Source organism: Zalophus californianus, chromosome 9 (genome assembly GCF_009762305.2).
Source record: "Zalophus californianus isolate mZalCal1 chromosome 9, mZalCal1.pri.v2, whole genome shotgun sequence".
Classification (NCBI taxonomy): Eukaryota; Metazoa; Chordata; class Mammalia; order Carnivora; family Otariidae; genus Zalophus; species Zalophus californianus.
In genome coordinates, this window is record NC_045603.1 from 96,751,273 (window position 1) to 96,763,878 (window position 12,606).

Consider the following 12,606-nt stretch of genomic DNA (forward strand, 5'->3'; position numbering starts at 1 on the left):
CCATTTATCAAAATACTGGGAAACTAGATGATTGTACTGGTGTCCGTGACCTGGGCCAAGTGTACATCCCTCCACCTCATCTGGCTCCCTAAAATGCTCCCGAGTTAGAAGTCTTCAGTTTGTTTCTCACCCCTTAAAAGAAAGGCTCCTTCTCCCCTATGACTCCCCTCCAGGAGGCCACATGTTCTGATCTCACATTCTCCTTTCACCATTGTCTGGGTCTAGGGGGAGGCAGAGTCCTCCACCCTCAATCTGAAGATTTAAGGAGTTCTCCCCCCAGTTGTCCAACAAGGAAAGGTAGCCAGATGCCACTGAACTCTGAAGTCTGGACCAAACCGTAGATGCAAATTCCACCCAGCAGAGGCAGTGTTCTTTATATATAGAGAGAGGACTTTGAACACATTCTATTCAAAAGGGGGCTGTAGGTACATAAAGGACACAAGTTACCAGTCATCTACTTCCACCAGAGCAAAAGTGACAGTGCACATACATTCATACTCTCTCAAGTGTGGGCTACACTGCACATTTACTCGTATTGTCCCAAATGTATGGTCCCCTAAGGGCGCTTGACGTCATACTATGCGAATATGGCAACAGAACAAGCATGCGATGACCCTTAGCGACAACATACTTCAACTAGATAATAATCGTTCAGGAAAAATCCTCTCCCAGAGCTGAGGTTACAAATTCCAAGTTAGTTGATGAACATTCTCCTCTGAATTCTTTTAAAGCTATGGCTTAAAACAAAATAACAACTAAAATCTCCTAAAGAACAAAATGGAGAAATACAGAACCTCTACCAAGAACCACTATTTTGGGTTCCTTATTTGGAAGGTTCTCCCACCAGGCGGGTATTAGGAATACTTTAACCCCCACCCCCCACAGTGAGTCCACTATAAGGGGAAGAAGTTGTTTTGTCCAGTGAGGGGAGAAAGGATATCTAGAAATAACCTTCCCTTCTCTGGACTCCAACCAAAATTAGAACCCATCCACCACCATTAGCTATAATGCCCATCTTAATAACCCTAGATTTCAAGTAACACTACGTATTATTTTAAACAAAGAAAAAAGTTCTAAAGGTAACCAGTAGCTTCTTAAAACAGGCACATCACTTTTCTCAGAAATTAAACTTGAGAATTTCCACCTGAAGGTTAAGAGGCAATGTGCAAACTTCACACACCCCATCATGTACCCTCTGAGAACACGTTATACTTCTCCCTGAATCTTCCCCTTATTGCACCTCGACCGCTCCAGTATCAAATCTTCTACCCTAGAACCTCTCTTCAAGCGCCTCCCTCCATCCTCAATTTCCTTCTGTTTTATTTCATAAAATTATTTTACACTTAAAAAAATAAATATTTATGCAATAAAACCAGAAGATAAAATAAATAAAACTCAAGTTAATTTGCTCTGCAGAGCTGTATGGAAGCGAGGGAGGTGCTCTTATGTAATCCCTCTCTGCCCTCCACACTCATAGATCTGCTTCCTGGGAAGTCGGGGGTCGGGGAAACTGCACCTCACTCTTACTCCCCTCCACTACTGGCCCTGGTGAGGCCCTATTAGAACCCAAGGGAGGAAGAGACGACAATGCTGTCAGATGGCAAGTGGCCAATGCCTCCTGAAATGAGGGTAGGTTTGCTTGGTCTCTCCTAAACAGAAGAGAATGTCCAAGAAATGAAAAGTTTTGAAAGCCATTGAAGATACAACTAACTCCTGCACTGGGTTCCTCTGTGGGATGAGAAAGGAATCAAGTAGCAGCATTCAGAAACAGTCCTGGGTTACAAGCTGATGAGGTCTCTCCCTCATCTGGGGAGAGGTTGCTTTTCCATGTTGGGAGGGAGGCGGGAAGGAGGCATGGCTTAGACGGTGGGGTTTACTTCATGGGCTGGATCCTGTTCATCTCCACGGTGGGGACATTCTCAGCTCTGTTAGCCTCCCGAGCCTGCCCCTCGAAGGCTCGTGTGATTTCCTCAAAAGTCCTGCCACGAGTCTCAGGGACTTTGAAGAAGGTCAAGACCAAGAAGACAATGAGGAAGCCAGTGAAGATGATAAAAACATAGGCTCCTAAATAGAACTAGTGAAAAGATAAAGAAAAAGGAGTGTCAGTGTAAATTCTGGTCATTGCCAAACCCCTTCCCTTCCCATCCATTTCTAGTAGGCTTCGGGACACAACCCTTCCACATTTAACAACAACATGTAGTCTTCCCCGGTATTTTTTTTAAAAAGATTTCATTTATTTATTTGACAGAGAGAGACACAGTGAGAGAGGGAACACAAGCAGGGGGAGCGGGAGAGGGAGTGGCAGGCTTCCCTCTGGGCAGGAATCCTGAGCGGGGCTCGATCCCAGGACCCTGGGATCATGACCTGAGCCGAGGGCAGACACCTAAAGACTGAACCACCCAGGCGCCCCTACCTTGGATGTTTATTATGCCATTGCTCACTTACTGTATTTCCCTGCAATTTTGCATCATTCCTTTTCCTATTCGTTAAAGATCCCTGATTCCAAATACCTATTGAGTATTTTAGGACTTTTTTTTTTTCCTTTATTTTATTTATTTGTCAGAGATAGAGCACAAGCAGGGGGAGAAACAGGCTCCCCACTGAACAAGGAACCACATGTGGGGCGCAATCCCAGGACCTTGGGATCAAGACCTGAGCTGAAGGCAGACGCTTAACCGACTGAGCTACCCAGGCGCCCCTAGGACTTTTGATGATTATTTTTAAAATCCAGGTTTCTGAAAGACTCACAGAAATAGGAAATGCATTCTAGAAGTCCACTGCAAGTGCCTTTATTTAAGGAACCAGCTCCGGGTCATTTTATATAATAGGACCTACCTCACTCATTCATTAACATCCTATGATTATTAGGCAGCCTTTAAGGTCACAAACTCACTAATGCCAGCTCATTCAAATTGTGGATTTTACATGTTGGTCTGGAATCCTTTGGCATTCATCACGATCATTGTATCTAGGCAGAACTATGCCTGTAATCACCTCAGACCAGTGCTCTTTTTTTTTTTTTTAAGATTTTATTTATTTATTTGAGAGAGAGAGAATGAGAGATAGAGAGCACGAGAGGGAAGAGGGTCAGAGGGAGAAGCAGACTCCCCGCTGAGCAGGGAGCCCGATGTGGGACTCGATCCCGGGACTCCAGGATCATGTTCTGAGCCGAAGGCAGTCGCTTAACCAACTGAGCCACCCAGGCGCCCAGACCAGTGGTCTTTTAAAAGTTCCCAGTTTTGGGGTACCCGGCTGCCTCAGTCAGTAGAACATGCGACCTCTCATCTCCTCCAGGTCTTGAGTTTGAGCCCCATGTTGGGGGTAGAGTTTACTTTAAAAAAATAAAAGTTCCCAGTTTTGCCCTCCTGCTTCAATCTTTTTTTTGCTACCATTCCTTCTTTTTCTATATGCCACTGAAAATAAAAAAAAAATCTGGTTTAAAACACTAGATATCTGGGGGGGCGCCTGGGTGCTTCAGTTGCTTGAGCGTCTGCCTTCGGCTTTGGTAATGATCCCAGGGTCCTGGGATCGAGCTCCTCATCCAGCTCTCTGCTCAACGGGGAGCTTGCTTCTCCATCTCCTGCCTGCTGCTCTGCCTACTTGTGGTTACACTCTCTCGGTCTCTGTCTTTCTGCCAAATAAATAAATAAAATCTTAAAAAAAAAAAAAAACACTTGATATCTGGGGCGCCTGGGTGGCTGTTGGTTGAGCGTCCGACTCTTGGTTTCGTCTGAGGAGATCAAGCCGTGGGTCAGGTTTCGTGCTTAGTGCAGTGTCTGCTTGAGATTCTCTCTCTCCCTCTCCCTCTGCTCCTCCCCCTGTCACATTCAATCTCTCTCTCTCTAAAATAAGTAAAATGTTTAAAAAAAAAAAACCCCACAAAAACAATCTCCACTTGATATCTAACTCTCTGTGGTGTCAGTTACCAAATTTTAAACCTGTCGGCTTAAGTGAGCTGCTTTTGAGATGGACTCGGTGAGTTTTGTTTGAATTTACTTACTGCAGCTGAAGGGAACAGGAGCCCGACCAGGAAGTTGGAGGTCCAGTTGGAACAACCAGCCACTGCCATCGCGGCCGGGCGGGGTCCTTGGCTGAAGAGTTCGGCCACGATAAACCAGGGAATGGGGCCTGGGCCAATTTCAAAGAAGGCCACAAAGACCAGGGTAGCCCCGATGCAAAAAAAGCTCATCCAATTATACTCATCCTAAATGAGGAGGAACAAAGGAAAGCTAGTAGTCAAGACAGCTTGACCTGGATAGATCTAGCCTCCCAGTGAGGAGGACTGACTGATAACGGAAGCTCCCTCTGTCTGGGGTACAATGGAGTTCTTTGACTTAAGAGTCAAAAGGCCTGGGTTTTTGAATCGTAGCCTTGTGCTCACACCATCTGTCATTTTGCACCAAGATCATTTCATCACCTGTAAAATGGGAATAATTCCCTCAAGAATACTTGAAGAATTAAATTACATGAGGTATTTTATAAACTCGATGTGATATATATGTTAAGAATTACAGCAGTTTAGTTACCGATCTCTGAGGATTCATTTTTCTTAAATCTCTGGGCATGGGACTTTACGGGTCTCCCACTCACCTCTCCCACCCACGTCAGCGTCACCTGTGACCTATTCTCCCTCCTTCCCCTCCGTTTCCTTCACTCAAAGAGCACGCACCTTTAGTAACAATGAGATGGTCATAAAGATGGAACAAACAGCCATCCCTCCAAGGCCAGTCATATGGAGAGTCCTCCTCCCTGCCCTTTCCACAAGAAACAGCTAAAAGAAGAATAACATAACATAAAATTTCTGCTTTCCCTTTCCTGAAAACTGTATGAACTACCGGAATGTGCCGTACCAATGGCAGGATACTTGGTAGAGTCATACGTCCCCTTTTAGTTGAGTTTCAAGCATCCTACAAATCCCTTTTATACCTCTCTCTTTCCCACCCACTTCATATTTGCTTGAGAGTGAAGACTACTCATACCCATCATTCAATCGCTCTTCTTTCCCAAAGAAGAACGAAACAACCACAACTGCTAAATGATGGTAGGGAGGGAGATGGAAGGACACAAACCCCATCTTTGAACATGTGTAGGAAGAACGCCCCTCCCCCTGCCCCCAAACTATCACAGCATCCAACTTACAGAGACAACAGTGAAGATGGTATTCACTACACCCGTGCCGATGGTGGCATAGATTGGCTCCTCAATACCTGCATCTCTGAAGATTCCAGTTGAATAATAGAACACCTAATAGGAAACAAAAGATGATGCAACTCTGAAACAGCAGCTGGGCACCGCAGTTAAAGAGAACCCTTGGAAAAATACACTCAAAGTCCCAGGAGCTTAAGGAGTCCTTTCTGGGTTTTTCATTCAATCAGTGTCTTTTCTGCAAAGAAATCTTCTCTATCTTATCTCTATTCTCTTCTTAGTTCTCAGTTCTACCTACTGTTTCCGCTTCTTCTTCAATGTTTATTCCTCCTGTTCATTGAAGTCTCCTCCTTACATCTATTCTATTAACTTAGATATAAAGATTTTTTTCGGTTTGTTGTAAAGTTCGGTGGTGGTTTTTTGGTTTTTTGTTTTTTTGAAAGTAATCTCTACACCCAACATGGGGCTGGAACTCAAGACACCCCAAGATCAAGAGTCACGTGATCTTCCAACAAAGCCAGCCAGCAGCAAGTTCCTCAATTAAGCTTCTTCAATGGACAATTCCTCTAACCTTAAAACAGTGATAGGCACACACCGATATCCTACTTCGACAGCGAAGCCAACTGAGGAGGAACCTCAGCCTGCTCATGTTATTAGAAACAGAACTTGGGCTGGAATCCCTAGCCCCAGGTCCTCTCCAAGTGTTCTAGGAAATGACAGCAGCTATCATCTTAATGTAATATGTACTATTAAGTAAGCTACTGTTTATACTATTTTTTATTATTTGCTCGTCAGCATGCTGACATGTAGGGTTGCTACAGCTACCACAGTCAAAGGGATGTCAAAATATTGAACTCAGACCTCAAGGTAATAAGGGAACAGGATCTAGATCCTCTAGGTTCAGTTCCTCAGGTTTGGGTCAAGAGTTTATTATTTCATCCAGAGTGTTTGCCTCTACAGCCGTATGCATCAGACTTTTTGATCAATATATGCGTCGACTCTGGGTTACGTTCTCAAGAAACAACTCTTCAGATACCTACAACCTCGGATAGAAACGATGGATACTTCTGTTTTCTAAAATAAGACTAATAAGGCTGTGCTTTTTCTGGTTTAAAATTATTTTTGGGGTGCCTGGGCTGCTCATTTGGTTAAGCGTCTACCTTCGGCTCAGGTCATGATCCCGGGGTCCTGGTATAGAGCCCCACATTGGGCTCCCTGCTCAATGAGGAGTCTGCTTCTCCCTCTCCTTCTGCCCCCACCCCCGCTCGTGTTCTGTCTCAAATGAATACATGAGATTTTTTATTTTTAAGTAATCCCTATACCCAATGTGGGGATCGAACTCACAACCCCAAGATCAAGAGTCGCATGCTCTCTTGACTAAGCCAGCTAGGCACCCCACAGTGATTCTTAAAATGACAAAATTGGAAACTGGGATCCACCAAAATCATCTCAGAGGTTTTTTTAAAACTATTTTTCCTCCCAATTTCTGATATCACAGCCTCTAACCCTTTATGAAAAGCACTGCTTTTTCAAATACAAATAACCTTCTTGTGTGTTAGGGAGAAATGGCCAAGGACCAACTTACTATTTTGAGCATCAAGTGTGTTTGGCAAATGCTATGCTACAGAATGACCTAATCATATTGATCAAGACTGATGATGGAATAATATTATGCAGCCATCAAAAGGAATGAGATCTTGCCATTTGCAACGACGTGGATGGAACTGGAGGGGATTATGCTGAGTGAAATAAGTCAATCAGAGAAAGACATGTATCATATGACCTCACTGATATGAGGAATTCTTAACCTCAGGAAACAAACTGAGGGTTGCTTGAATGGTGAGGGGGTGGGAGGAATGGGGTGGCTGGGTGATAGACATTGGGGAGGCTTTGTGCTATGGCGAGTGCTGTGAATTGTGCAAGATTGTTGAATCACAGATCTGTACCTCTGAAACAAACGATGCAATATATGTTAAGACAAAAAAAAAGAAGATAGCAGGAGGGGAAGAATGAAGGGGGGGAAATCGGAGGGGGAGATGACCCTTGAGAGACTATGGACTCTGAGAAACAAACTGAGGGTTCTAGAGGGGAGGGGGATGGGAGGATGGGTTAGCCTGGTGATGGGTATTAAAGAGGGCACGTTCTGCGTGGAGCACTGGGTGTTATGCACAAACAATGAAACATGGAACATTACATCCAAAACTAATGATGTGATATATGGTGATTAACATAACAATAAAAATTAAAAAAAAAAGACTGATGAGAAACCCTCTGGGCATGAATCGGATCAAGAGTATGCTTCATATCCAAAAATTTTATCTGCAAATGGACAGAAGGTATAGGAATATTCTCTCTTACCACCACTAGGATCCAAAAGCTGGAAGGTAATATCTGCATAGAATTCAAGCTACCTGCCATATGTCACCTTCCATTTTGCTCCCCACTTCCAACTATCAGAGTCACTATTCTGGTTGTAACAACACAGACAGACTAGGAAGGCCCGCTCTATCTGAAGTTCCCAGTGTATCCCCAGACCTCTTGAATTCATTGCCTACTTATTCCCCAGGGCTTTACAATGATATTTTTTAGACTGTGAAGTCCTGGAAAAAAGCCACAGCATGTAAACTCTTGGATCTACTTTAGTTGTATGGCCTGCCTTATCACTGATGACATCAGAAAAGACTGATCAGATTTGTAAAAGACAACTGGAAATAAAAAATGAGTGGTCAGAAGGAGGAATAATGAAAAGCAGATAAATATGTCGCGTCCTACATACTGAAAAAAGTTTGAAAGAGGACAATGTTAACCATAAGGTCCAAGACAAAAGGTGATGAATTTTTCGTTTTATCATTTATTTTCTTATTTTCCCACATGGAAAACATGTACTGAAGATAGAATTTTAAAGAAATAAAAACAGGGGTACCCGTCCGGCTCAGTAGGAAGAGCATGCGACTCTTGATCTCGGGGTTGTGAGTCCGAGCCCCAGGTTGCGAGTAGAGATTATGTAAATAAACTTAAAATACGAAACCATGTCAAAACCTGGATAATCAGTATTTCTGGAGTGGCTGCTGCGGGGCGAGCATCGTGGGGACTCTGCAGGTGTAAGGAGGTGAGCAGGCCCCTCGGGCAGGTGCGTGAACTGTGTGCGGGACCCCCTGGGACACAGAGTAGCTACTCACAGCATTGATTCCAGACAGCTGCTGGGACAGCTGGAGCATGATGGAAATCATAATGGGCTGCTGGTAGCTGCGTGACCTGAAGAGCTCCAGCACCGTGGCTTGCTTCTCTTGTGCCATCCTGGTGCTCTCATCTTTCATCTCCTGGATGTCCTGAGTCACGTCCTGGGTGCCCCACAATCGCTGGAGGACTGGTCAAACAGACAGACAAAGAAAGGAGAAAGATAAGGTGCTGTCCCAACTTCATTTTCCCTATAACACAGCTGGGAAGAAGCCACACTTAGATGAGCCCCGGATATGGCTCATCCATTAGCATCTGTGCCTTAACCTGCTTCTCACTCCACTCTTTAGGGGTAGAAAGTTTCTCACTCCAGAGCAATCAGGAAAGTCTCCAGCTTGGATCCAGAGGGGCCAGGAAAGGAGCGGACAAAACCAGATCCAATGCCCTCATCCTGAAACAAACCACAACCCCCAAATTCCCACAGCGAAGGTGTGAAGGATACTCACTGTCCCTAGCACTCTCCTCTTCCTTTCTGTTGATGAGCAAAAATCTAGGACTCTCGGGGCAAAACGGAAGGGCTGCGCTTTGCAGGACAGCTGGAATGATGGTGAAGCCCAAAAGCAGGGGCCAAAGCTCTTCAGTCCCCATGATGACTTTCAGACCAAAGATCTAGAAACCAGATAAAGACGATACTTTATAAAGCTCATACTTTATATAAGCCACAAGTCACTTTAAAAAAACTGGGGGGCTCAGTCGGTTATGCATCTGCCGTTGGCTCAGGTCAGGATCCCAGGGTCCTGGGATACAGTCTGCACTGGGCTCTCTGCTCAGCAGGGCGTCTGCTTCTCCCTCCGCCCCTAGCCCTCCTCCCCTTACGCGTGCGCTCTGTCTCTCTCAAATGGCTTCCCAGGGGAATTCTATCAGACCTTTCAAGAAGAATTAATACCTATTCTCCTGAAACTGTTCCAAAAAATAGAAATGGAAGGGAAACTTCCAAACTCATTTTATGAGGCCAGCATTACCTTGATCCCAAAACCAGACAAAGACCCCATCAAAAAAGAGAATTACAGACCCATATCCTTGATGAACATGGATGCAAAAATTCTCACCAAAATACTAGCCAATAGGATCCAACAGTACATTAAAAGGATTATTCACCACGACCAAGTGGGATTTATCCCTGGGCTGCAAGGCTGGTTCAACATCCGCAAATCAATCAACGTGATACAATACATTAACAAAAGAAAGAACAAGAATCATATGATCCTCTCAATAGATGCAGAAAAAGCATTTGACAAAGTACAACATCCTTTCTTGATCAAAACTCTTCAGAGTATAGGGATAGAGGGTACATACCTCAATATCATAAAAGCCATCTACGAAAAACCTACAGCGAATATCATTCTCAATGGGGAAAGGCTGAGAGCTTTTCCCCTAAGGTCAGGAACGCGGCAGGGATGTCCACTCTCACCACTGCTATTCAACATAGTATTAGAAGTCCTAGCCACAGCAATCAGACAACAAAAAGAAATCAAAGGCATCCAAATCGGCAAAGAGGAAGTCAAACTCTCACTCTTTGCAGATGATATGATACTGTATGTGGAAAACCCAAAAGACTCCACCCCAAAACTGCTAGAACTCATCCAGGAATTCAGTAAAGTAGCAGGATATAAAATCAATGCACAGAAATCAGTGGCATTCCTATACACCAACAACAAGACAGAAGAGAGACAAATCAAGGAGTCTATCCCATTTACAATTGCACCCAAAACCATTAGATACCTAGGAATAAATCTAACCAAAGAGGCAAAGGATCTGTACTCAGAAAACTATAAAATACTCAGGAAAGAAATTGAAGAAGACACAAAGAAATGGAAAAACGTTCCATGCTCATGGATTGGGAGAATCAACATTGTGAAGATGTCAATGCTACCTAGAGCAATCTACACATTCAATGCAATCCCCATCAAAATACCATCCACTTTTTTCAAAGAAATGGAACAAATAATCCTAAAATTTGTATGGAACCAGAAGAGACCCAGAATAGCCAGAGGAATACTGAAAAAGAAAAGCAAAGCTGGCGGCATCACAATTCCGGACTTCCAGCTCTATTACAAAGCTGTCATCATCAAGACAGTATGGTACTGGCACAAAAACAGACACATAGATCAATGGAACAGAATTGAGAGCCCAGAAATGGACCCTCAACTCTATGGTCAACTTATTTTTGACAAAGCAGGAAAGAATGTCCAATGGCAAAAAGACAGTCTCTTCAACAAATGGTGTTGGGAAAATTGGACAGCCACATGCAGAAGAATGAAACTGGACCATTTCCTTACACCACACACAAAAATAGACTCAAAATGGTTGAAAGACCTAAACGTGAGACAGGAGTCCATCCAAATCCTAAAGGAGAACACAGGTAGCAACCTTTTCGACCTTAGCCGCAGCAACTTCTTCCTAGAAACATCGCCAAAGGCACGGGAAGCCAGGGCAAAAATGAACTATTGGGATTTCATCAAGATAAAAAGCTTCTGCACAGCAAAAGAAACAGTCCACAAAACCAAAAGACAACCGACAGAATGGGAGAAAATATTTGCAAATGACATATCAGATAAAGGGCTAGTATCCAAAATCTATAAAGAACTTATCAAACTCAACACCCAAAGAACAAATAATCCAATCAAGAAATGGGCAGAAGACATGAACAGACATTTCTCCAAAGAAGACATCCAAATGGCCAACAGGCACATGAAAAAGTGCTCAACATCGCTTGGCATCAGGGAAATCCAAATCAAAACCTCCATGAGATACCACCTCACACCCGTCAGAATGGCTAAAATTAACAAGTCAGGGAACGACAGATGTTGGCGGGGATGTGGAGAAAGGGGAACCCTCCTACACTGTTGGTGGGAATGCAAGCTGGTGCAACCACTCTGGAAAACAGTATGGAGGTTCCTCAAACAGTTGAAATTAGAGCTACCGTTCGATCCAGCAATAGCACTACTGGGTATTTACCCCAAAGATACAAATGTAGGGACCCGAAGGGGTACGTGTACCCCAATGTTTATAGCAGCAATGTCCACCATAGCCAAACTGTGGAAAGAGCCAAGATGCCCATCGACAGATGAATGGATAAAGAAGATGTGGTATATATACACAATGGAATATTATGCAGCCATCAAAAGGAATGAGATCTTGCCATTTGCAACGACGTGGATGGAACTGGAGGGTGTTATGCTGAGTGAAATAAGTCAATCAGAGAAAGACATGTATCACATGACCTCACTGATATGAGGAATTCTTAATCTCAGGAAACAAACTGAGTGTTACTGGAGTGGTCGGGGGTGGGAGGGATGGGGTGGCTGGGTGATAGATATTGGGGAGGGTATGTGCTACGGTGAGCGCTGTGAATTGTGCAAGACTGTTGAATCACAGATCTGTACTTCTGAAACAAATAACGCAACATATTTTAAGAAAAAAGAAAAAGAAGAAGATAACAGAAGAGGAAGAAAAGGGGAGTATGTCAGAGGGGGAGACGAACCATGAGAGATGATGGACTCTGAAAAAGAAACTGAGGGTTCTAGAGGGGAGGGGGGTAGGGGGATGGGTTAGCCTGGTGATGGGTATTGAGGAGGGCACGTTCTGCATGGAGCACTGGGTGTTATGAACAAACAATGAATCATGGAACACTGCACCAAAAACTAATGATGTAATATATGGTGATTAACATAACAATAAAAATTTAAAAAAAAAAAAAAAGAGATAAACATATCAAAAAAAAAAAAAAAAATAAAGCAGAAAAAATTTTCAGAAAATCATCCCTTCTTTTACCACAGGAAAAGATAAATTCTGTTTCTTCTCCTTTCTCTACCCTGCCTGCTTCTTTAGCCACCTGTGAGCTATAGTAATAATACCTGAAACTGACATATACTTGAATATAGGTCAGATGTTCCTGCCCAGAAACTGACACGCATTCAGTATGAGGTCTAGAGTACCTGAGCCACCAGGATCCCGATGACGATGCCCAGCTGGTTGAGAGTGCCAAAGGCCCCCCGGAGGCCAGTGGGAGAGACCTCGCCGATGTACATGGGCACAAAACCTGTGCAGAGGCCGCAGAAGAGGCCAATAACCAAGCGGCCCAGGATCAGCATTTCAACCGACCGGGCTATTTTGCAGAACCCCATAAGGCAGCCACCAGCGACAGCCAAGAGGTTGACAATGAGCATTGAATTGCGCCTGAAAAGGTTAAAAAACAAGAGAAGTTAGCAACATAGGCCAGGC

The 12,606-nt window shown here is 43.9% G+C and overlaps 1 protein-coding gene across 11 annotated transcripts in view; it reads right to left on the bottom strand.

Moving 5' to 3' along the window:
• Nucleotides 1-1,327: 1,327 nt before the first annotated feature.
• Nucleotides 1,328-12,606, bottom strand: part of LOC118355969 (solute carrier family 2, facilitated glucose transporter member 3-like) — a 61,514-nt gene continuing 50,235 nt past the window's right edge. For all 11 annotated transcript variants that reach the window (XM_035721826.1, XM_035721823.1, XM_035721825.1 and 8 more), the window contains 7 exons: nucleotides 12,321-12,561; nucleotides 8,829-8,991; nucleotides 8,325-8,512; nucleotides 5,140-5,244; nucleotides 4,670-4,771; nucleotides 4,001-4,204; nucleotides 1,328-2,074 (listed from right to left, as the gene is read on the bottom strand). In XM_035721826.1, the coding sequence (XP_035577719.1) occupies nucleotides 1,874-2,074; nucleotides 4,001-4,204; nucleotides 4,670-4,771; nucleotides 5,140-5,244; nucleotides 8,325-8,512; nucleotides 8,829-8,991; nucleotides 12,321-12,561 (1,204 nt within the window). In that variant the 3' untranslated portion in view covers nucleotides 1,328-1,873. The remainder of the gene's footprint in view (nucleotides 2,075-4,000; nucleotides 4,205-4,669; nucleotides 4,772-5,139; nucleotides 5,245-8,324; nucleotides 8,513-8,828; nucleotides 8,992-12,320; nucleotides 12,562-12,606) is intronic.